Source organism: Culicoides brevitarsis, chromosome 3 (genome assembly GCF_036172545.1).
Source record: "Culicoides brevitarsis isolate CSIRO-B50_1 chromosome 3, AGI_CSIRO_Cbre_v1, whole genome shotgun sequence".
Classification (NCBI taxonomy): domain Eukaryota; kingdom Metazoa; phylum Arthropoda; class Insecta; order Diptera; family Ceratopogonidae; genus Culicoides; species Culicoides brevitarsis.
In genome coordinates, this window is record NC_087087.1 from 17,079,270 (window position 1) to 17,103,991 (window position 24,722).

Here is a 24,722-nt window from a genome sequence, read left to right on the forward strand (position 1 = left end):
AATTTAATTAATTTAAAAATACTTTTAAAAAATAAATTAAATTAAATTATATTAAAATTAAATTTTAATGAAATTAATTAAAAATTACAAATATACGATTAATTAATTAATATTTTATTTAAATAAAAGTCATCTAAAATAAAATCCTCTAAAAATATACATTAATTTAATAAATTTCTCTAAAAACTTTGAAGGCTTGAAGCTCGAAAAGCTCGATGATCAAAGACTCGAGCTTCAAGCAAGCAAGCTCAAGCTTTGGACACACTAGTTGTAGTTAAGTTTTAAACTGCTTTTTTAACTTAAATTTCTAGTAAACGTAAAAATTATGAAAAAAAATGTTTTTTTTTAAGGGTCGCTTTATTTAAAATTAGTAATTTTTTTTACTTTTTTTTTAATGGAAAATTATTTTATTTAAAGAAAAATTCATTCAGGTTAAAGTTTTTTCAAGAAGTTTTGCGATTTTCTGCCAAAACCTGTCTAAATTTCAAAAAGATTAGATTTTGTTTTTTAAATTTAGAACATTTTTCAGTATCACTCGTTAAATGTATGATTGTCAAATCAATTACTTCATCGATTAATCGGATTTAAAATAACGTAGTTTAATTACAATTGTTATCAATTTAATAGTTTTTGTAATAAACAAAATAAAATTTCTGAAAGTAATTTTACCCACTGCCGCATTCAAGGTTAGGTTATTAGCCGCTCTTTTGACTTTTGCATTTTATTCTGACGCGGAACTTTCTTAGTTTAGAAATTTCTTATCTCTTTGATTACATTTTAAAACAAAAAAAAAACGTATCAGTAAATTAATCATTGTAATTTAATAAAACAAAAAAAAAATAAATAAAAATAAATAATGCCAAAAATTCAAAATAAATATCTTATGCAATTTGGAATTGAGGGAAAAATTAAAAAGTCTCATTTTAGGTCCTAATTAAGCGAATCAAATTATTTTTTAGGATTTTAAATTATTTGTGACCCATATTGACCCTTTATTTTGACTCGAAAAGTGCACACTATCGCTGAAAATCGTCATCTATCACACGTAAGAGCAACATCGAGATAGTATTTGTCCATTTGCAAGTGATAGATGATTCATCTACAAATAAGTGGAGAAATCGGAATCGCGCCACAGTCGATCGTGGAAAATCAACAGAGGAAGATCGCGTTAATTAATTTAAATTAATTAATTTTTTTTGTTTTAGAAATTTTTTAAATTTGAAAAATGATTGACAAAAATTTTGAAGTAGCAAAAATAAAATCATGGCTGGACATGTCGTTAGGTAAAACAAATTATAATTAAAATATTTTTTTGATAAAAATTAATTTTAAATTATTTTTAATTTAATTTTGATTAATTTTTAATTAATTTAATTAAATTTTTTTCTTAAAGATCTTGGAGATGACTTTGGAGAGATAGAATACAGCAGTCAAGATCTCGCAAATATGGTACCATATCCTCTTTTAGCTACAAAAACGCCTGCGGAAAATGTGATGGAAACTGAATCCCGTGAAAAACTTGAATCTGAATTGCCAAATGACCAAAACGACGATTCAAATACTGAAAAAATCATCTCAGACATTCTGGAAATGGAAAATGATTATTTTTTACCCAAAAGTCCAAAAGTCAGTTTAGAAATATAAAAATTTGATATGAATAAATAACATTTATATTTTTTAGTGTGGAACAATCTTAGAAATACTTAACCAAAATGAGGAAAATTCTGTCGTTGAGGCAGCCATCGTTGAAGCTTCTGATTCGGTCATTGAAACTTCACCAAAACGTAAAATTGGCGTCACCGAAGAGGAAATAACGGACTTTGTCAACAAAATTTCGCCAAAATGTCAGCGAATTAATGAATCGAGTGACAGTGACTCTAATCCAAGCAGTGTCCAATCAAGCATCTTGTCAGATGACTCCGATAAAGGACTTTTTCGTCGTCGAGGTCGTCCCGCAAAACCAGTGGCAGCTTTACTCAACCTGAAAGATTTTAAGAGCGACGAAGAACGAAGGTACCGTGAATTACGCAACAAAAATAATGAAGCAACTCGTCGTTTGTACAGGATGCGTCGACTGAGGGAAAAACAATTACAGGACGAAGAAAAAACGTTACAATTGGAAAATGAAAATTTGATGGAGGAGGTGAACGAATTGGAAAAACTCATTAAAAAATTTCAAAAAGCGATCTTGAAATTATAAAATATTTATTTATTTTTTATTGCTTCTTAGAATATTTTATAAGTTAAAGTTAGTTATTAAAAAATTAAATATAAAAGTTAGGCGAATAAATTTAATATTTTCATTTTTTGTCCCATGAGGATTTTCTCGAGGGGGGGGGGAAATAAAAAAATAAATATTTTTGAATTTTTTGTTTGTAATTTTTTAACGTTTTTAGACGTTAAACGTTGATTCTTAACATTTATTTAATTTTAGTTTATATTATTTTAAAATTTGAACTTAAAAGTAAAGAAAAATCAACAAAATCTCCCAAAATAAAAATTTTTGAAAAAAAAAAAATTTTGGTCACGTGACTTTCAAAAAAATGTTTTTCAACATTTCAATAGAAAATGTCGTAATTAAGCAAATTTCTTTAGTTTTTTGTATAATTTTACCATAAACAGTAATTATTCATGATTTTTTAATATAAAAATTCCAAAATATGTCAAAAATATTTGTATTTTATGTTTAATTTTTATTTTTCCCACTGAATTTATTCGAAAAAATCCGAGGGGGGGAGACAAAAAATGGATATATTAAATTTATTCGCCTTAAAAAAAAATCATAAAATATTTTTTAAATATTAACTCAAAATTTTATCAAAGAAAAAATATTTAGTCCTGGTACGCCTGGTACAAATGAAAATAATAAATAAATAAGCAATAGAAACCAAAATGTAATAATTTTTAATTTGTAAACATTTAAATAATAAATAAACATTATTTATTGATATGTGATTTTTTAAATCCGTATTTACTATTTATGAATGAAAATAATTGCTGAACATTAAAAAATATCTACTTTTCTCATAATCTGATATTTTCATATAAACTGTAGTACAAAATATTAACTTTTGTTTGGTTTGACGGTAAAAAAAAGGATGAAAAAACCTCAAAAAAAAACGCGCAAAATTTAACTGGAGTGATTTGGATGATTCATCACATGAAAAAATTACGAAAGTGTAGATAGTAATCACACACTTGTAATATACGTCGAGTCGCCTCGTCTTAGAATGTAAATAAAATTATCAAAAAAAATTACAAAATAAAATTATAGGGAAAAAGTGGACTTTGATTCAAGCAATTTTTTTTTTTATATTAACAAATTTGAAAAGTTTGTTTAAAAAATATTAATTCTCTTGGTTTTGAAAGGTTAAATATTAATTTTAAAATTTTAAATATTATTTTTTTGTCCAAAAAGACTAATTTATTACAATAACAAAATCTCAGTTTTAATTTTTTTTAAATTTTTAGGCCGCTCCAAATGAAACTCAATAGTTTTGTCCAAAATTTTTGAAATAAAAATGAAGGGGGGGCAAAATAAAAAAAAAATTTTGAAATACTTTTTTTCATACAAAATGTCAAAATTTTAACACTTTTTGGCCAATTATTAATATTTTGGTTGTTATAAATTTTTTTACATTGATGTTTGTATATTTAAAATTGATTTAAAAACATTTTAACTAAAATTGAAAAAAAATTAAAAAAAAATTAAAAAATAACTGTCAATTTTTTTTTAAAATTAATTTTTATGAATATTATTTAAAAAAAAAAAATCTCATGTCAAAATACGATTTTCAATACAAAAATTACTAAAAATTGAAAAATTATGAAAATACATCAAAAAACTGTAATTTTTGACCAAATTTTTACCTTTTTACCGCATTTCAATTTTTTTGAAAAAAATGCGGTAAAGTTCGTGAAGCGCTTAAATATTCTGACCGTCTTGAAACTTTGTTTGAATTAGCAGGTTTGGCGAATTCTTTTCAATTGACAGATTTGACAGCATATTTAAAAAAATTATCCGTTGGAAATTTAAATGAGTGTTCATCCGTTGGAAAATGTTGTCGATGAAAATTAGTGAAAAACTTCGGGAAAACTCGGAAAATTCATGAAAAATCGGAAAATCTTGAAAAATTTCAAAATTTTAAAATGTTCAGGGGAGTCTCTTGAGTAACATGAAAAGTGAAAATTGATGAAAATTTTCGGGAAAACTCGGAAAATTCATGGAAAATCGGAAAATCTTGAAAAATTTCAAAATTTTAAAATGTTCAGGGGAGTCTCGCGAGTAACATGGAAAGTGAAAAATGATGAAAATTTTCGGGAAAACTCGGAAAATTCATGGAAAATCGGAAAAACTTGAAAAATTTTAAAATGTTCAAGGGAGTCTCGCGAGTAACATGAAAAGTGAAAATTGATGAAAATTTTCGGGAAAACTCGGAAAATCCATGGAAAATCGGAAAAACTTGAAAAATTTCAAAATTTTAAAATGTTCAAGGGAGTCTCGCGAGTAACATGAAAAGTGAAAATTGATGAAAATTTTCGGGAAAACTCGGAAAATTCATGGAAAATCGGAAAATCTTGAAAAATTTCAAAATTTTAAAATGTTCAAAATATGTCTCGCGAAAACATGGAAAGTGAATAAATTGAAAATTTTCGGGAAAACTTGGAAAATTCATGGAAAATCGGAAAATCTTGAAAAATTTCAAAATTTTAAAATGTTGAAGAGTCTCGCGAGTAACATTTTTTTGAAAATTAATAAATATCTTCGGGAAAACTCGAAAAATTTATGAAAAATCATGGAATTGAACACATTGAAATGCGGTCAAGTCATTCGTTTTATACACGAATGCAATTCATTCTCGTTTTTTTGCCCCATTGGATTTTCGAATTTAAAATGGGACATCGGACAAAACTATTGAGTTTCATTTGGAGCGGCCTTAAAATAAATAAATAATTAGAAATTATTTTTTACCGTTGATTAATATTTGTATATTTTTAAGGCGATTAAATTTAATATTTTTATTTTTTGTAAAACCAGGGACATTTTTTACCTTTTTTAGATTTTTTATTAGTATTGCCTTCAAATAAAAAAAAGTTCGTCGTCTACAAAAGAATTGTTTTATTTATATCACTTAATTCGTTTATTCTATGAAATCATCTTAAATTTTACTTACATTGAAAACACCATCAAAAATCAAAAGAAAAATTCAAATAAAAAAAATATTTTTTTTTAGTTTTTAGCTTTAAAAGCCAAAATTTATACATTTATTCATCTTTTTTATGAGTTTTAACAATTTATTAATTTTTTTTTTTACATGAAATTTTATAATTTTTTTTAATGAAATAAATTTAAAGGGAGTAAAATACTTCTACATTTGTTCTGCTTTTTTTTAATAACTTTTACAAATAATTGGATATTTTATATGAAAAAAAAAACGAAAATAGTACAAAAAATATTTGTATCTTAATTAATAGTAGACAAACACTCTTAAACCTAATTTGTGTTTAATTTGTTAAAAATACGACATTAATAATAAAAATAAAACTAGCAATAATAATTTATATTTAGAGAGACACCACTGATGCATTTCCCCAGGAATCGGGAAGCCACAGGGCCAAATTTTTCGTCTTAATCATAAAAAAAATCTGACTTAGCAAATTATTTTAATAAATATTGTGTGAGCTAAATCAAATCTACGTTAAGGAATCATTTTTATCTTAATCCTACAGAAAAATGCCGCTTTTACATGCGATAAATCTCCTTGATCGCCGTCTGCCATTTTGCCAATTTTCGTTCCAACTTGACCGCTTCGACCTCCAAGTAGTTATTTTTGTGTTCAAGGTCACGCGCTTCGTCCTCCATTTGTTGCTCCTTCGAACGACGATTCATGCGCGAACGACGCGACGCTTCGTTGTTTTTGTTCCGCAATTCGCGGTATTTCAAGTCTTCGGCACTCAAATTGGCGAATTCGTTGAGGTTTAGAAGGGATGCCACTGGTTTCGCGGGACGTCCTCGACGACGCGGCGTGCGATACGAGTCATCGGATGAGGCATTGGACTGAACGCTGCTCGGATTGAAGTCGAAATCGCTGACGGTGGAGGTAGCTGGGCTCGAGGCGCGTGTCCGGGTACTTGTTCGTCGACGTTTGGGCGAGGCGTTGTTGATGAGGGCCGTAAGTTGCTCAACGGAAACGGTGGATTTGCGTTTGGGACGAACGATTTCCTCTTCAACGACGATGGTAGGTTCTTCGAATTCCGGTTCTTGCTTGATTACGTCGAAGGTAATGTGATTCTGTGAGAAAAAAAAAGTAAAATTTAGTTTTTTGATGAAAATTTTCTTTTTTTTAGAACTTACCTCTGGATTATTGACATATCGGATAAGATCAAAGTCCTTTTCCAGTTCTAATGTTTGCATGATGATGTCTGGGGTGCCCACGACGTTGCTTTCGAACGTGTTTGCTGGTATTTTGGGCATTTCCAGCTTCAATTTCGGTCTTGGTGTCTCCTTAATACAAATACTATCACTAACTTGATGCTCCATCACCGAATTATTGTTGTCCTTAATGCTAGTTACTACGTCACTACTGTCAGAAATTGTCGTTTCTGTCGCTAAAAGTGGATACGGCACCATATTTGCAGGATCCTGGCTACTGAATTCGACTTTTGTGAAGACATCGTCTTCGATATCTTTTGTATTTTCCGCTGAAAAGTCCTCCACGATCACGGGAAGAGGTTGCTTGGCTTTGTACGACTCGCTGATTTGCTTGAAGTTGTTCTCCGCTACGGCAGATAACTTGAGATAATCTTCCTCGAAGCCGAGGGGAGATGTCTCGTAAATGTTGTTGTTGTTATTATTGATGATCATTTCGTCGCTCTCACTCAAAACTGACTTGATCGATGGGGGACCCCAGAAGTCCTGAGATGAGGCAGGCGATGTGTGTGGTAGCTCAGTTAATATGTTGCTGCTGCTGTTGTGTGAAATGCTTTCGTCTGATTTGCCGGAACTGCTTAAATATTCGAATCCGTTAAAGGTTTGATCTGTAAAAAAAATTAAAATACGATAATTAGTCAAAAAGTTTTAAAAAATTAATTTTACAAAAAAAAATTGTATTTTTGGTACATAAAAACACACATTTCGAAGGGCAAATGGAAGTAAAATGCCATCTTTGTTCCCTTAATAAAATTTAAAAAAAAAAATCAGAAAAAAATTTTCACATGAAAATAAATAAATTAAAATTTTGATTTTTTTTAGAAAATTTTATTGAAAAAATTAAATTCTAAAAATTAAATTTGAATTTTTTCGGAAATATTTTCAAAATATTTCGTTTTTAAATTAATTTGTTTAATTTTTTTAAAGTGATTTTTTTAAAATTTTTTATCTAACATTTAATTAAATTAATTTTTATTTAAGATTTTTTTTAAATTTTTTTCGTTTTTAAAAAAATATTTCATTTAAAAAATAAAATTAAAATAAATAAATATTTGAAAAATAAAATTAAAATAAATAAATTTTTATTAATTTATAATTAAAATTATTTAATTAAATTAATAATTAAAATTAAAAAAAATATATTTTGAAAAAATAATTTAAAAAAATTATTTTTTTTATTTAAAATTAAATTTTAATTAATTTAAAATTATTTTTAAATAAAAAATTCACTTTAAAATTATTTTATTTTAAATTATTTTAAAAAATTCACTTTAAAAAAATTGTCATATTTTTGACTTACAAAAAAAAAATCAATTAAAAATCCTCAACCAGGCATTTTTTGTTTTTATATTACTAACCATTTGACATCACCGGCGATTAATTTATATTCTAAGTGATATAAACCCCCTTTTTCATCATCATCATCATCATATGAACTCGTACCCCCTCCATATCATTCATTTTCATCAAAATATTTTTTTTTTCATGAAAAAAATCTTAAAAAATAATTTTTTTATCCACCTTTCAGTTCCGCAAAGTCATCCGAGGAATATTGTGAGCAATTCCACCACCATGGATCAAGATTTTCTTGTTGTAAGTTTTTAAGTTTTTTTGCGTCTATCATTTTTTTCACGACAAAAAATTTTACAAGTCCAAAAATATTTTTTATAATTTTTTTTTAAGTTCAAAAAATATTAATTTCTTATTAAATGTTATTTAATCTGATTATTTAACTTGTATTTAATGCACTGCGATTATGCAAAATGATCCGTCTTCTTCAATTTTCACCGTTCAAATGATTCTTCGTATGTAACACGTCCCCTTTTTATAGATACGTCACAGAAATTCTCTCAATTTTTTTCCGTACGACGTAAAAGAGAGAGAAAACGGTTTTGAACTTGTCCGGACACGATAAAACATGAATGACTCATTCAACGTAGACCGATCATATGTTTTTCATGCACTTTTGTTTATTTATTTTTATTTTTGTTATTCAATGTTTTTTTTTGCCGATCAGTCAATTTAATAATTTTTTATATTCTTAATTTTTTTTTGCTGTTTTTGAAATAATTTTCTTTGTTTTAATTTTTTTTAATTTTTTCACAGGGAGCACTTTCAAAACACGTCTAATCGCTGCGAAATCTGATTTAATACTAAGGAAATGTACGGTGGTTGTTTGTTACATAGCGGAACGCGTAACATATGGCGCATGCGCATTTTATGTGGTGGAATGCCGGCGTATGGAAATTGTGTGGATGTACCAAAAAAACAATTTTCAGACATGTCGTTACATGTCTCGATCAGGTTAGAACACGAAAAAAAATATTTAAGGTACTTAAAATAATTTTAATTAATTAATTTTATTTAAAATTATTCAAAATTTTAAATATTTTAAAATAATTTTAATTTATTGAATTAAATAAATGAATTTAAATAAAATTAAATTAATTTAAAAATTAAAATTATTTAAAATTAAAAATTAATAAAAAAAAAATAATTTAAAAATTAATTAAAAATTAAATTAATTTATTTATAATTTTAATTTAATTTTTAATTAATTTAAAAATTATTTTTTTTAAATTAATTTTTAAAAATTAATCAAATAATAATTTATTAAATTAAAATTATTGTAATTTTTTTAAATAAATTAAATTAGGAAAAAAAACGAAGGAAACTCACCAATAATTGGAGTATTTAGCTCTTCACCTATAGCGCCAAAGGTCTTCGTGGCTGGTATCGGGTACTCGGTAACGCCACCAGTTATCGGTTGATTGCCCATAAATTGTTGCTGCTCCGAATTCTGTGCAAAGAAGATTATTTCCGGATTGGGAATTATTAATTCGTCGCTTAAAAGTTGATTGATTAGTGACAACTCCTCTGTGCAAAAGTAGTGCTCGACGTGTTGCTGATCTCTTGTTTCCACATTTGTTACCTGATTGTTTGCAGGATGAAGAACTTGCGTTGCTTGCTTGGAATGCAGCCATTCTGAACGGGACTGTAACAAAATTTTTGAAAATTTGTGTGATCCCATTTTTTTTTTTGAGCTGATGGCACAGAAAAACTTACATTATTTGATTCACCGGACTGAGGGTGATAAATTTTTAAGCTTTTAGCGTGCTCGCCAAGAAACAAGTCGAGGGTCAGTGCCTCTCAACCTGAAACGGTAAATGTGAAAACGATTATGCGGCTGCTGGACTACTTTAGAGCTTTAGAGGAATTTGTTGATTGAATTTTGTGTTAGGAGGAAGTCAAAAGTCGAGTCGGTGGTCTTATCGCATTGTCACTTGTTTTCGTGTTATAAATACTGATAAAAACGTGTGTGATGTTATCAGTTTAATGGCAAAAACAATGCACGTAATTGGTGAGTAATTTGCTATTTTTGTGCATTAAGTCGCAGTTTTTTGTATTTTAAAGGCTTAAAACATTTTTTTAAATTATTAAAAAAAAAACAAAAATATTAAATTTTTTTTTTTAAATTTTCATCAATTTTAAACCTCAAAAATCTAAAATTGGTCATTATTAAAAATTATTGCCTAATTTTCGAAAACATAAAAATTTAAAATATTAAAATAAATAATCAAAAATGAATTTTTTAAAAACTTGCATTTATAGAACAAAGAAAAATTAATACTTCATGTCTCATTATTTGTTGATTTTAACTAACTTTATCAATGAGATCATCGATATAAATAGAAACAAACACTTGGTCTTCACTTTCAATTCAAATGAGTTTCATTGTAAGTGATAAACTCTATTTTCTAACAGCAAATAATTCATTTAAGTGATCAAATGTGATTTTTTTCGCTCTACTAGGGGATTTACCAGAAAACGTTTCAATACGTTTTTGTTTTGTCAGCCATGTTTGAATTTAAAAAAGTAACTTGCTGGACGAAAATCATCGTTTTTGGTGATTTGTTTATTATTTCAATCCAAAGTTGGTCATTTAAAAAAAGAAAATGAGATTCTTTGTGAATCATTGTTTCTAAATATTTATTTTTTTTATTGCGCAGATATTTTGTTACAAAAATTACGTGCGTCTGAAGAAAGAAAGAAAAATACTGAACGTCGTTTAAAGATAGAAAACGTTATTTAAAGTAAGTATTGACAAATATTATTTCTCAAAAAAAGATCGGAAATCCAATCACAGAAGTCATTAATAAATCTTTCAGAATTGGTGAGTGCCCTGAGGACTTAAAGGGAACTTTGGCGAATCAACAAGATTGCTAAGACAAAACCGGAAGGGAAGGAACAAGGCCCATTAATTTGGCTCCTATGATCGACTGCTGCAAAATTGTGTCAAAGAGCAACTCACTGATTTCATCGAGACATCATGTCACTATCAACGAGGACTTCGAAGCACTGTCTCACTACTTCAAAATGTCGAAATTGAAAGTCAATGCCAGTAAAACGAAATTTATGATACTGAATGAACGCAAAGGAGAGATAGCAGCACTCGAACGAGCTCGAGAGATGAAGTACCTGGGCATCATGATTGATGAAAAGCTTCGATTGAACCTGCAGTCAAAGCTTGTTATAAAGAAAATAACAAAGAAAGTCTATTTTATGACTCACATGAAAAAAATTTTGGACAAAGACACAACGAAGGACGAAGACATGAAGACGATTAAAAGAACATGCAATAAAGCCCTGGGAGCAATCTTGCTCAAGGATCGATATACAAACGTGGAGAGCATGTTAAATGAAACAGAATTACTTGACGTGAAGCAAAGAGTCTATTTTAATGCGGTGAAACTAAAGAAAAGGCCCAAAAATGGTCTGCTTCCGGAATACTTGACAAAAAAATTGACACGAAACGACAACCTCCTAAGAATTTTTAGTGAACTCCAAATCTTATGTGAAGTCATACTGAACGAAAATTTCGAAAAAAAAATCTTAATGAAAATATTTGAGACTTGACTCGAGCCAAGCCCCTTCTTATATACTTTCATACGATTCACGTGATTCGACCGTGACCTACATACCTACTAAACCCATTGACCCCTAAAAATATCTGGAAAACCCCTTAAAAAACCCCAAATTCTGTCGCCAAACTTTAAAATCGCGTAATTTACCCATGTTGTGAAATTCATTTTTAATACAAAATGGTCCAAAACCCACTTTTACTTTACTTCAAAACGTATTATCAAGTCTCTATAGGTAGCTCACCATTAATACTTTGTGTATGATTTGTATGTTTATTTGTTGTGAAGGTATTTGTATTCACTTAATTCTCTCAGTTTTCAGTAATTCTCTCGGTGTCTTATTTAATATTGCAACTACAATAATTCGATAAAGTTCGTAAAAAATCTTCGGTCACTTGTCGATTTTTTGTCCATTTCAATTGTTTCTACACATTCACATATGTACGAGTCACATGTTATTCTCTCTTTTTTGTTATAGACGCACGTACGTTGCACTATTAACTACGTGACGAGACATTTTGTTGTGAAATTCAACAGAAATTGTATGACGTCACGTTGGATAATTTTTATTTTTTGCTAATTTGGTAGCGATTTACGCGTTAATTTTCACAGATTTCATTGAAAAGTTCACTGACTGACGGATTTTTATAGATTTAATGACCTTTTATCACTTTTTATCGTTAGAAATTTATCAAAATTGATGAAAAAATATTTTAGGCACTAGAAACTTCCTTATTACGTATTAATTTTGTTGTTGTTGTTGTTGTCGATGTCACTTATTCTATTAATTTTAAAATTTTTTCTTACCAGTTGGAAAGTCTTTTAATTATTTTCCGTACTATTGAGTACTTTTTGGACTTTGTACTTTTTTTTTTGCACAAGTCTTTATAATTTTTTAAAGTCTCTGACTTTTTGAAAATAATTCAATTTATTTCTTCCGCAGTGCTTGCTTTTAATTTAAATATAATACTTTAGTGTCTTTTGTACTAGAAATTAACTTTGAGTTACTTAAAATTTTCTGTTTTAAAAATTTGTTCAGGAATATTGTTCGTCTTTTGGTTGCAAAGTTTAGTATTGAATTGTTCGACACGAAATTGTACGTTCGCTTTACGATTTTGCTCGGGAATATTGGAAGTGAATTTCACAACATGCACTGTAAGAAGAAAAGTTACCGGAGAAGTCGTGGCTTTAACTTTTTTCTTAAATTTTTTGATTTTTTTTAATATTTTAAAATATATTTTAATTAATTTTTAAAATTAAATTTAATTTAATTATTTTAGTGTTTAAAATTTCTTTAAATTAATTAAAATTCATTGAAAATCTCGGAGTTAAAAGTTTTAAAAAATTATTTTAATTAATTTAATTAAATTAAATTAATTTAAATTTAAAAAAAATCTTAAAAAATTCTAAAAATAAATTAAAATTTATTAAAACCCTCAAGTAACTTTCGGTAAATTTTTCACTTACAGTGAGAGACTATTCTCGTACATTTTTCTATTGAGCCAATCGTAGTTCAGATGACATCATTTCGTACAAATGAATACCGTAAAAAATTGTTGGAAGGATTCTGTACGAAAGTCTGTAGGGAATATACGTTCCATTGGAAGTCAAGTTAAAAAAGGTGAATTTCTCGGAATTACGGTGGTTTTGTATTATTTATCGGTTAAATTTTGCTCGGTTAAAAAAATTATAGATAAGGCTTGAACGATTGTTGACTGCTTTTATAAGTTTTTTAAGTAAAAATGAGCCTTAGATCACATTTAAGACATAAATTTATAAAAAAATAAATAAAATGGAAAAAAATTAAACATTTTTCTTAGATTTTGTATCAAATTTTGGAGAAAATAGTAAAAATTTAAACAAATATTTAATTGATTAAATTAAAATTAAATTTAAAAAAATAAATATAAAATAAAAATAATTAAAAATATTTTTTTAAATAATTTTAAATAAAAAAAAATAATTAATTGTAAAGGCTTTTTGCTAAACATTAGGAATTATTTTAATTTTATTTTATTTAAAATTTATTTTAAAAAAAATCAATAGTGAGGGAAAGTTCACCTCTAAATTCTTAAAAAAAATACAAAATTAATATTTGCACGTATTTCAACAAAAAAAAAAAAAATCAAACTTCAAAAATTAGCAAGTCATGCCTGCTTAACAAACATTTGCCATTCAGTTGCTATTTACTGCTCTGTTTTCGTACAAATATTTCGTAAAAAAAGGCCCGTCAAGTGACGTCACAACAAACATCTCGATCTTTCGTCAGTTATGAGGTCATCAAGTTTAAAAATAGAAAAAAAAAACTTACATGCCCATGTTCGACGTCATCATAATTCCTCGCGTGCCACCTCGCAAATGTCGATGCAAACCACAAAAGCCACTAAAAGATTTTTTATTAAAACGACAAATATTACACGACATTCGATTGTTTTTCACTTTTTCCGCCTCTAATTGCATCGAGGAAATAATAATAATTTTTTTCTTCGGCGGAATAATCGTCTTCAGAATCTTTTTGCTTTTATAGACTTTTTTGACACAAACACTTTGAACGCTTTGGACACTTTGAACGGACATTGGCATGGATTGCATTTGGTACGTGCAACGCATGGATCTCATTTGAAAAGAGAGTTTTGAGAGTTTTTTGGAGTTTTTTAAGAGTTTTGATCACTTTTTGAGTTTTTTTTATTTGCAAAACGATCGATTTTACGACCGTTTGAGATTTTTTTTTGTGAATTTTTACTTTTTAAAGTTTAATTAAATTTAATTAATTTTCAATTTTATTGAGTTTGATAATTATTTTTTGATAATTATTTTTTTATTTTATTTTTTTTTTGAATTTTAAAGAAAATTCTTAATATTTTTCAAACTGCTTTAATTTTTTTTTGTCTTTGAAAATTTTAATTTATTTTTTTAATTTTTTTTAAAAGTTTTTTTTAATTTTTAATTTTTTCTTTAATTTTCTTGTCTCTTTAAATTTTTTTTCTTGTCCTTCAAAAAATTTTTTTAAATTTTTATGCAACTTGACGTGTTCTTTTTTTGTTCGTTAAAAATTTCACAATGCTTGATCACTTTTTTTAAAATTTATTTTTAATTTTTTTTCACACAATTTAATTTTTTAAAAATATTTTTGTTTTAATTTTCTTTTTTTAAGAGCTCGCAAGCCTTTTTTTAAACACTTTTCTCATAAATTTTGTAACTGAAAAGGAAGACAAGGTCCTCCTGGTTGATTTTTTCGTTCACTTCTTCACAGAAAATGAGAATTATTCAGAATCCTGTTCCTGCATTTTTCTAGTTTTTATCATTTCTTCGCTCTCAAGAATTTTTTTATTAATTTTTTGCAGATTTTATCAAAAATCACACGGAAAAGTTGCCACTCGAACGTTGAGTTGCGGAAGATACAGCTTCGGGTTTATGTAACAGTTGCCACTTACAGTCGCTTGTTCCGAAATTCGGCCTTTGTCTGGTTATTGACTTCGGTTTTTGTACGTTTCGTTTACGAGTCGGTAGGAATTTCCACGATTTTTATTTTTTTTTTTATTAAAATTTGAGCTTTTTAAGATTTTTCAGGGAAAATTTTACTTCAAGACTTCTTCTTTGTTCAAACGATATTTTATAAATGATGATTTTGTGAATGGAATCGACAAACACAACGTACATGAACACGTCACAGACGTCTTTTCTAACCCATGTGAATGGCTGATGCAACATTTGCGGGGCATAACATGATACAATCTTGCATGAAAATCATCTGTTGTCGCGTCGTTGAGTTATTTTTGCGATTTATTCTCGTGTTGTTTTGCGTTCTCGGCTATTGTGAAGTGTGTCAACTTGACTCGGGCCGTGTCGTTCCGGCTTTTTCATTCAATAATTGGCAGTGATTCATCGTTTTTTGAAAAGCGACACAAGCGACATCTGCTGGGCATGAGGGATTTGTGGTGAAATTTCGTTTGAATTGAATTCACCTCGCCTTGGCAACGATTTACTGTTGAAATAAACAACTTTTGAAGGGCCTGAAAATAATAAATCGTGAAAATGTATTCAAATAAATCGAGTTACAAGACTCTTGATCTCCCGAATGAGCTTTCTTTGCAGAATTTCGAGCCTCATAGAGCTAGGAATGATGAAAAAATGATTGCACCGATGGAATTGTTGGCGCAGTTTCTGTCGACGGTCATGCAAAAGGACTACGAGAACGCTCTGGTTTTCTGTAAACTCAGTAAGTATTAAAAAAGTTGATTGAAAAATTATTAACATTAAATATAATTAATGAAAAAAAAATTTTAATTTAATTTTATTTGATTTTTTTTAAATAAAATTTAAATAATTATAAAAAAAATATTTTTTTTAAATTAATAAAAAATTAAATTAATTTCAATAAATTAATTAAATAAAAAAATACCTAAAAGTAAATTTTAAAAAGTTTAAATATTAATTTTATCTGATTTTTCAATTGATAAAAAATAATAAAAAAATAAAATTTTTAAAATAAAATAATTTTTTTAATTAATTTAAAAAATAAATTAATAAAAATTAATATTAATTTTTTTTAATTTATTAATTTTTAATAAATTAAAAAAAAATAATTTTAATAAATGTTATATTTTAAATTGATTTTTTAATTAAATAAATAAAATTAAATTTTTTTAAAAATTTAAATTTTTAAATTATTATTATTATTTTTTTTTCATTAAAAGTTCAACAATTCGAGCCAACCAACGCCACTGCCAATCGTTTTTATCCCGTTATCATCAAAAAATTAAAGTCCAAGCCCGTTCCCGGAATGGATTCCAGTTCCGACGAGGACGAAGACGACTTTTTGGACAATGATGAGAATGACGATGCGGGTAACGATGACTCGGGAATCGATAAAGAAGACAGCGATGAATCAGATTCCGATGAGGAAGAAATTGAAATTCCACCAAAAGCTCCAACTAAGAAGGCTTTGAACAATTTGGAGAAGCAAAAGGAGATTGTGAAGCATTTGAGATCAAAAGTTGTTCATAAAAATCCTTAAAAACTGATTTGGAGAAATTTTCATCAGTAAATTTTAGACTGAACCTTTTTTGGCTGCATTTTTCTGCTTTTGTGTGATTTTGGATATTAGATTCTAAATTTTTAATAATAAAAAGTGCTTGCAATCAATGATTTTTCTGTTTTTTTTTTCTTTATAAATATTTAAAATGAGAAAAAAATTATGGTCGATGCTAAAGACTTAATTATATGTAACGTTAATTAGTAAGTTTATACCTCATTAGAACTCCTAATGGTCTTTTGTTCATCTAATTAGGCGATTAAAATTATTTTTTCTATTTTTTGTCACTTTCCCTACGGTTTTTCGAGTAAATTCAGTATGAAAAATATTAATAAGTGAAAAATTTTAATTTTTTTTTATATTTATACATTTTATTTCATCAACTTTGTAAAAAAAATCAATTTATATCAAAATCAATTAAAAAATTACTTATTTTGATTAAAAATTAGACTTTAAAAATATAGTGAATAACAAAAAACTTAAAAATTTATCAAAAATAACAATTAACTTTAAAATTTTTTGGGGATAAAAATCAATTCACTTTTCAAAAATTTACTAAAAATATTAGATCTGCAGAAGTAGAATTAAAAAAAAAATTAAATGATGAAAATATGTGTATTTAATTTTTTTTTTTAATTTAAAATTTTTCGATGGGTTTTTTTAATTTTTTTGGATTTATTTTATTTTTACATTAATATATTTTTTAAGCTGAAAAAAAACAATTTATCATGAAAAGTTGAAAATTAGATTTTAAAACAGTTAAAATTGTCAAGAAATAAAAATTTAGTTTTAATGTCGTTTGTTTTTAAATTCATAAAAGAATAAATTTTTAAATTTTTTAAGGCAAAAATCATTTCAGTTCTCAAAAATTTTTCTAAAAATTTCAAAAGTTAAATTTTAAAGAAAATATGAAAAAAAATTGTTTTACAGACTAAAATTCGTATAATTAAAATTTTTACATGTTTCGATAATTTTTTATTTTGTGTATCATTTTTAACCTAAAGATGCTTGACGTATTTTGATAAAAATGATAATCTTGACTTTATTTTTAATTTAAAAAAAAATCGTTAAAAAATCAAAAGATATGTATTTTTCTTTTAATTTTTCAAAAATTAAATAAAAGTAGGTAAATAGAAAAAAAAATTAATTAGATAATTAATTAATTTTTATTTAATTTTATTTTTTTTTAAAAATTTATTAATTTTTTAATTTTATTTTTTAAAATATAAATTTGGTAAAAATAAATTTATTAATTTTACTTTTTAAATTAATTTATTAATATTTCAAATTATATCAAATTTTATTGACAATTTTATACTTTTTCAAAAATTATATTCATTTTTTTTAATTTAAATTTAAAAAAAATATATTAATATTAAAAAAAAAATTAATTAAAAAAAATTTTCCACACAACAAAACATTAAAAAATAAAATTTATTCGCCTAAATTGCAGCTTCAAACCCCTAGATATGAATAATCGACATTAACCACCTTTAACACTAATTTCATACAATTTATGCAAACTGCCAATTACTGAGCTTTATTTTTAGCCGGCAATCATTTCATTTGTAATTCACTCCCTGTATTTATCGAGTGTCAACAATGGAAAAATCGTATAAAAACAACTTACCGCCAGTATTTTCCGACTTTTCGTAATTAAGTTGTGACAGAAGTCATGAAACGGTCGATTGTGACACTGCTATTAAAAATATTTTTCATGAATTTTTGTTTCGGGTCGTTGTTGGAGGAGGTTTTTATGGATTTAAAAAATAACGAGTCCCTGATTTTAGGCCATATTTGTAGAAATTTCTTCAAAAATCATCGATATGTGAAAATTGTGGGAGTTGGAGACAAGCTGGATGGATGGACAGATATCCCTGTTGAAGTTTTTGGCGACATCAGGTGAGAAAATTTTAATTTTTTCCTGAAAAAGTAACAAAAATTGATTAATTTTGAATTTTTTTAGTCACGTGACCTACGAAATCCCTCCAGATGTGGCTGAATATGAAAAATTAGTGGGATATGTCTTTCAAGTTTCGTCTTTTGATGCTCTTAATGACACCATAAGTCGAATGAGTTACATGAATCCGCAAGCGAAGACCTTAATTCTCACTAAAAATGAGATTTTTGATGTTCGGCAAGCTCTGGAATTCTCATGGACCGAGTTTCAAATGCTAAATTTGTTGATTTTCTCTCAAGATAACGACACTCAAGTACTAAATTCGTACAATCCCTTCACTTTTCAGCATCTGACACTCCAATTTGACCTTGAAACTATCGATCACGCGATAAATTTGACCTTGAACTTCATGGAAAGTCGCCTGAAAGACCTCAATAATTATCCACTTCGCATCACAATCTTCGAAGATCCCGGAATTTGTAAGTTAATCACCGCGGAAAATGCAACAAGGAAGCGTTACATCTACCAGGACGGCGAAACGATCGAACTTATTGCCAAAATTTTGAATTTTTTCCCGAATTATTCGACAAATCCGGACAACAACAAGTTCGGAAGTCACGTTTTGGAGACGGACGAGTACAATGGCGCCATCGGGGACTTGTATCACGGTGTCGCGGATGTCGCCGGCAACGCCCGGATCATCACAAATGTTCATCAGACGAACTTTTTTATCTTTTTGAACTGGGATTCGACGTTAAATTTGAAGTTTGTTGTGCCAATTCGGTACTACGAGTACAGTTTCGATGTTTTTCCCACAAGTTTCTACGATAAATGGATCATGACGTTGCTTTGTGTCACTTTTATTGGGGTCACGGTGGCTTATTATGCGGCGCAGCAGTTTGATTTCGTAGTTTTGGGTCGAAAAGTGCAACGAGAGTCATTGGTGGAGATGACTTTTAATACGATGGCGTTGCTGCATAACATTCCGTCGAGTAATAAATTCCCGAAATCGGATCAAATTAAGCAATGTATCATTTTGGGAGCGTTTTTGGTGGTTACTCTGAATATTAATAGCATTTATCAAGGCAGTATTATCACGCAGTTGAACTCTAAGCCGGAATATGGTGATATTAGGTAAGTAAAATTTTGAAAAATATTTCTGCAATTTTTTGTCGTTTTTTAAGTTAAATGATAATTTTTTGAAATTATACGAAAATTTTTTACAATTTTTACCAAAATTATTATTTTTTCTTACAAAGTTTAATTTTTTTGAGACAAATTTCATTTTTTTCTTCATTTTTTTTAAATTTTGCAGAGCTTTTGAATAATTTTATAAAATTTTTAACAGATAAAATTTTATTTAAAAAAAAAATTAATTTAAAAAAAAATAATAATTTTTTAAAATTAAATTATTTACCAATTCAATTAAAAATAAATTTTAAATTAAAAAAAAAATAATAAAATAAAAATTATCTCATAAAACAAAAATTTTTGAAAAAAAATTAATTGTGGTCACGTGACTTAATTTTTTTTTTATAATTTTAACGTAAACAGTAATTTTTTAATAAAAAATTTTAAAAAATGTCAAAAATATTTGAATTTTTAATTTAATTTTTTCTTTACAAAATAATATTTATTAAATTATTTTTAATTTTTATTTAAAAGTTTTATTTTTTCATATAAAAGGAATAAATTACAAATTTTAATTTAAAATAAATATTTTTCTTATTTTTTAAAAGATATTTTCATTAAAATTTGCTAATTTAAAATTTTGATTTAGAAATTGAAAGAAAAAAATTCTAAAAAAAAACATTTTAAAAAAAATAAATAAAATTTTGTTAAAAATATTTTTAAAGAAGAAAAATTCTTATTAAAAAATTATAAAAAAAAACGATGAATGTGATGATTTTTGAAAGACAAAAATTAAAAAAAAGTAAAGTGGCATTAAATCTTTAAAAAAATAAAATTATTTTTTCTGATTTTTTTACTTAAATTTTTATTATTTTAAACATTAAATTTATGAAAAAAAAAAAAATAAAATTTCTACATTTTTTTTTTAAATTTCGTTTTAAATTTTTATCATTTTATTTTAATTCTAAATATTTTTTTTTTAAATTTAATTTTATTTTTATTAAATTTTATTATTTAAAATATTTACAATTTGAATTAAAAAAAAAAATAAATTAATTAAATTAAATTATTTTTTAGTAAAAAATTATCTAAAATTTTACATTTTTTTTAATTTCTTTTAAAAATTTAGTTCCATCGAAGAACTACTCGCAACCCCGCTAAACGTTTACGTGAACGAACATCTCACCGTTTTCTCCGATCCGTATCGCGATTTTGACGAAGACAACGTTTATCGTCGCATGTACGAGAGACGCAACACCTCCGTCAACGAATTCGTGGATCAACTCCAACTAACAGCCGTAAACCGCACCGCTGCCTTTTTAACGCCTGAAATTTACATTCCGACATGGCGCGCCGACAGTTTCAGTCACGGCAGACGTCGCGTGACCCAAATCGACGAAACTCCGATGAAATTCTTCGTCGCACTGACAATTCCGAAGAAATCTCCGTACATCGAGCGCTTCAACGAAGTCATTGACCGAATTGTCGCCTCGGGAATCGTTTTCTACCAAACGGACCGTGCGATGAGTGAAGCTGACTTGGGCCTAATTGCCAAAATTAAAACCGGCGGCATCGAGATCGTCGAATTAAAGTTGCTCGGGATGAAAGAACTTCAAACTTTATTTTATTTCTACCTCATAATGTGCTGTTTTGCGGTCCTGGTCTTCGTGGTTGAAGTAAATTTCGAAAAATTATCGATTTTGCGAAAAATCCTACGAATCGATTACTTCTAAAAATAACTTTGCGACACGTGACCGTAAAAAAATGACCGGAATGGCGTTAAATAAGATGCAAAAGGGCGATAAGACGTCCAAATATTGATTCACCGAAAATAACTGTCGTTATGAGCGGAATGTTTTCACACATGTCACGACGTTGACAATTTCTTTGATGATGGATATTTACCTAAAAAGACATTTTTATTAGAAATTAATTAAGCTCGAGGGACTCTTTTCGACGTCGAAGGAGAATAACGACCTCAGTCACGGCGCAAAAATGAAAGGAAAAGGTTTTGTTTTGATTTTTGGACTTTGTTTGTGTGGAATTCAAGGACATTTGATGGCAAATTTGGGAAATTCAGGATTTGAAACGTCAAAAATTGATTATTTGAGGAAAATTATCAACAATTATTTTAAGGTAAGAAGATTTTTTGAATAATTTTTTAAAAATTTTGTTAAAATTTTAAATTTTGCAGAAGCAGGACAAGGTGATTTTGGTTGAAGAACAAAATGAGGAAGCGGCAAGTACATTTTCGATATTTGAATTGATGCCTTTTGAGTTTCCGGTTTGGAGTTATAACTTGTTAAGGTGAGAAAATTCGATTCTGGAGCCAAAAAATTATGAAAATTTTTGATTCTTGAATTCTTGGTTCAAAGTTTTGAGCAAAATCGTAAAAAAACTTATTTTTTAAACAAATATTTAAAAGAAAAACTTTTTTAAATGTTTTTAAACAAAATTTAATGCGGTAAAAAAATTTTCATGTGTGGCCGGAATTTTTATTAAAGTTTTTGAGCTCAAGCCTTCGAGTCAAAAATATCAACCAATGAAATTGAGATTCATTTTTTAAATAAGTGAAGAAAAACATTTCAAGATTTTTATTTCAACCAATCAGAGTGAGCTCGAAAACAATAGGCAAAAATTTAAATTTTGAATATAAATTTTTAAAAATTTTTCAAATATTAACATCTGAAATGCGGTCACTTCTTAGAAAAATATTTTTATAAGTTCAAATTTTTAAACTAGAAATTTTGAAAAAAAAAATTTTTTTAAATTATTTAAATAAGTGATAAAATTTATTTTGGTCAAAAACGTGGCAAAAACTCTTATTTTGAACGAATATTTTTAAAAATTTTTACTTTAGGGTCGACTTCGTGAAAAAAAAATTTTTTGTTAAATCAAGATTTTTAAAATTTTTGTTCTCCAAGTTTGAGTTTTAGGGAAAAATTAATTTTTTTGGACAAAATTTTAAAAAAATTACTCGAAAGTCATCTTATATCGATTTTATCAAAAATTCGGTTTTATTTTTTTAAAAAAGCCCACCTTAATATCGATTTTTGGACAAAAATAATATTCTTAATCCAAAAATTTTTGAAAACGAAAAAAAAATTAAATTTAGACCGATTTTGGGCAAAATTTGTGAAAATTTTACACTCCAAGTTCGACTCTTGAATAAAAACGAGAGAAAAAAAAATTATTTGAACGAAAATTTAAAAAAAAAATTTTTGATTTCGATTTTTGAGCTAAATTATTTTTTTTTCGGTTAAAGAAAAAAATTAAAATTCAAAATTTTGTTATACAAGCTCGTTTTTCAGGATAAATAAACGAAAGAAAAAATTATTTAAAATATTTAATTAAAAAATTTACACTTTGAAATCAAAATTGGTGAAAAAAAATAATTTTTGGATTTCAAGATTATGGAAAAATTTGCAAATTAAGTTAAATTTTTGGGCAAGATTGAGACAAAAATTAAGTTTTTGCAATTTTTTAACCAAATATTTTAATAAGTTTTTACTTTAAGGTCGACTTTTGGACAAAAATTTTTTGTTTTTGGTTCAAAATTTCTAAGCTCGGCTTTCAGGCATGAGCAAAAAGAAAATTTAAGTGCGGAAATTTTTTTTTTGTTCGAATTGTTGCACTTTTAGGGCAAATTTTTATTTCTTGATTGAAGATTTTCTAAATTTTCACTAAAAAATTTCACTTTTAGGTCTAATTCTAGGCAAATTAATATCTTTTGATTTTAAATTCAAAAATAATTCAATAAAATTAAGTTTTTTAGCCTTTAACAAGCATAAAAATTTTTAAAAAATGTCAATCAATAATATTTGTTTTCTAAAAATCTCTTTCTAGCTCCCTTCCACACCCAAAAATCAAAGGATCCATCAGCGGATACCCCACACTCGATGGCTACATCTTCACCTGTGTCAGTTTTCATCACTGCTACCACCAAGGATTACTTTATTTGAGCTCCATCAACCCTTTAACGAACATCCTGCTACTCTCCCATGACATTGAAGACCCCCTCCAACTGTTTGAACGTGCTTGGTCCTCTCATAAAATGTTAAAAATCTTCATAATTGACCTGAAAACGGACTCAGCTTACCTTTTCAATCCATTCACTCGAGAAATAGTTCAAGTCAAGACCGCAGATTTCAATTTCGAACAATTTTACAGCGATCGTCTGTCAAATTTGCACGGATATCCGCTAAAAATCAACATTTTCGACGCTTTTATGTTGTGTCGCGTGCGAGATGAACCCAAAAAATACGAATTGGCATGCAGTGAAGTCCTGTTGGCGATACAAAAAATCATGAATGTCACTCTGGAATATATAAAACCGACGGATAATGAGGAATTTGGCTTTGTACATGCAAACGGAACTTACCTTGGGGCACTTGGCGAACTTGAATATGGTCGTGTTGACATCGCCGTCGACTTGAGACTCATCACCGAGTTCCAAAACTCGAAGAATTTGTATTTTCTCAAGGCTGTTCATCCAATTTCTTATTGTTTTGTGGTGCCGAACAACTTTTACCCGTTAAATTTTGAGGTTTTTCCGCATGCGTTCGTTGATCGAGCGACTCTGGCGTGCATCGTTCTTTCAATGTTGGCGTTAATTGTCGTAACTTTCGTCTTGGATCGCCTTAAAAACGTAAAAACCGCCATCACAAGCATCGGATTTTCGTATTTCTCACTTTACACGAACGTTTCCATCGAAAAAACGCCCAGAAAATTACATGCCCGCCTCCTGTGCGGCACAATGTTGATTTTCACCCTCATTATGTCGAACTCGTATCAAGGCTCCATCATCAGACAACTTAATAACATGGGAAGTGCCGCAAATATTGACACATTACAGCAACTCTTGGCATCGGGCTTGGTGATTCGCATCCCTTCCGGGCCCGATCGGTACATTCGTGACTTTGAATCGTTCCCCCCGGACTCCCAGCAGCGAAAACTCTTCGACCAAAAGATAATTACGGACACCTCGTCGGCCATTCAGATCAAGCACGCCGCTTACGAGCGCCAAGCAGCAATTTTATGTCCAAATGCCTACATCCAGGTGTACAAAATGCAGTTTTTGAGCAACGTGACGGGCGAATCGCTGATCCACGCGATGCCGGAATGCGTTTATTCGTACCACATGAGTGTCATGGTGTCGAAAAAGTCGCCGTTTATCGGGAAATTTAACGTAATTTTGCAACGTGTGGTGGAGAGTGGCGTCATAAATTTCCAGTACAGCAAAGCCATGGCGGAAAGTAACTTGGCGTATACGAGACAAGTGAAGCGGGGAATTTTTTTCGAGAA

The 24,722-nt window shown here is 27.9% G+C and overlaps 3 protein-coding genes across 5 annotated transcripts; 2 read left to right on the forward strand and 1 right to left on the reverse strand.

Moving 5' to 3' along the window:
• The first annotated feature begins 1,273 nt into the window (after positions 1-1,273).
• On the forward strand, positions 1,274-2,200 carry LOC134835255 (uncharacterized). Its single transcript, XM_063850126.1, has 3 exons — positions 1,274-1,283; positions 1,394-1,626; positions 1,682-2,200. Exons 1-3 carry the CDS (start codon positions 1,274-1,276, stop codon positions 2,198-2,200), a joined length of 762 nt encoding a protein of 253 aa, XP_063706196.1.
• Positions 2,201-5,286: 3,086 nt separating this feature from the next.
• On the reverse strand, positions 5,287-14,018 carry LOC134834133 (uncharacterized). 3 transcript variants are annotated; one of them, XM_063848692.1, is made up of 5 exons: positions 13,664-14,018; positions 9,497-9,585; positions 9,110-9,425; positions 6,356-7,038; positions 5,287-6,292 (listed from the first exon to the last, which is right to left on the reverse strand). In XM_063848692.1, exons 3-5 carry the CDS (start codon positions 9,207-9,209, stop codon positions 5,744-5,746), a joined length of 1,332 nt encoding a protein of 443 aa, XP_063704762.1. In that variant the 5' UTR covers positions 9,210-9,425; positions 9,497-9,585; positions 13,664-14,018; the 3' UTR covers positions 5,287-5,743. The 3 variants fall into 3 exon arrangements, with proteins under 3 accessions (XP_063704762.1, XP_063704761.1, XP_063704760.1); XM_063848691.1 differs by lacking the exon at positions 13,664-14,018 and adding an exon at positions 12,160-12,540; XM_063848690.1 differs by lacking the exons at positions 9,110-9,425; positions 9,497-9,585; positions 13,664-14,018 and adding an exon at positions 7,952-8,712.
• Positions 14,019-15,166: 1,148 nt separating this feature from the next.
• LOC134835593 (glutamate-rich protein 2) lies at positions 15,167-16,420 on the forward strand. The gene is made up of 2 exons (XM_063850479.1): positions 15,167-15,571; positions 16,050-16,420. The coding sequence occupies exons 1-2, from the start codon at positions 15,388-15,390 to the stop codon at positions 16,367-16,369; spliced, it is 504 nt and encodes a 167-aa protein (XP_063706549.1). The 5' UTR covers positions 15,167-15,387; the 3' UTR covers positions 16,370-16,420.
• Positions 16,421-24,722: the final 8,302 nt, after the last annotated feature.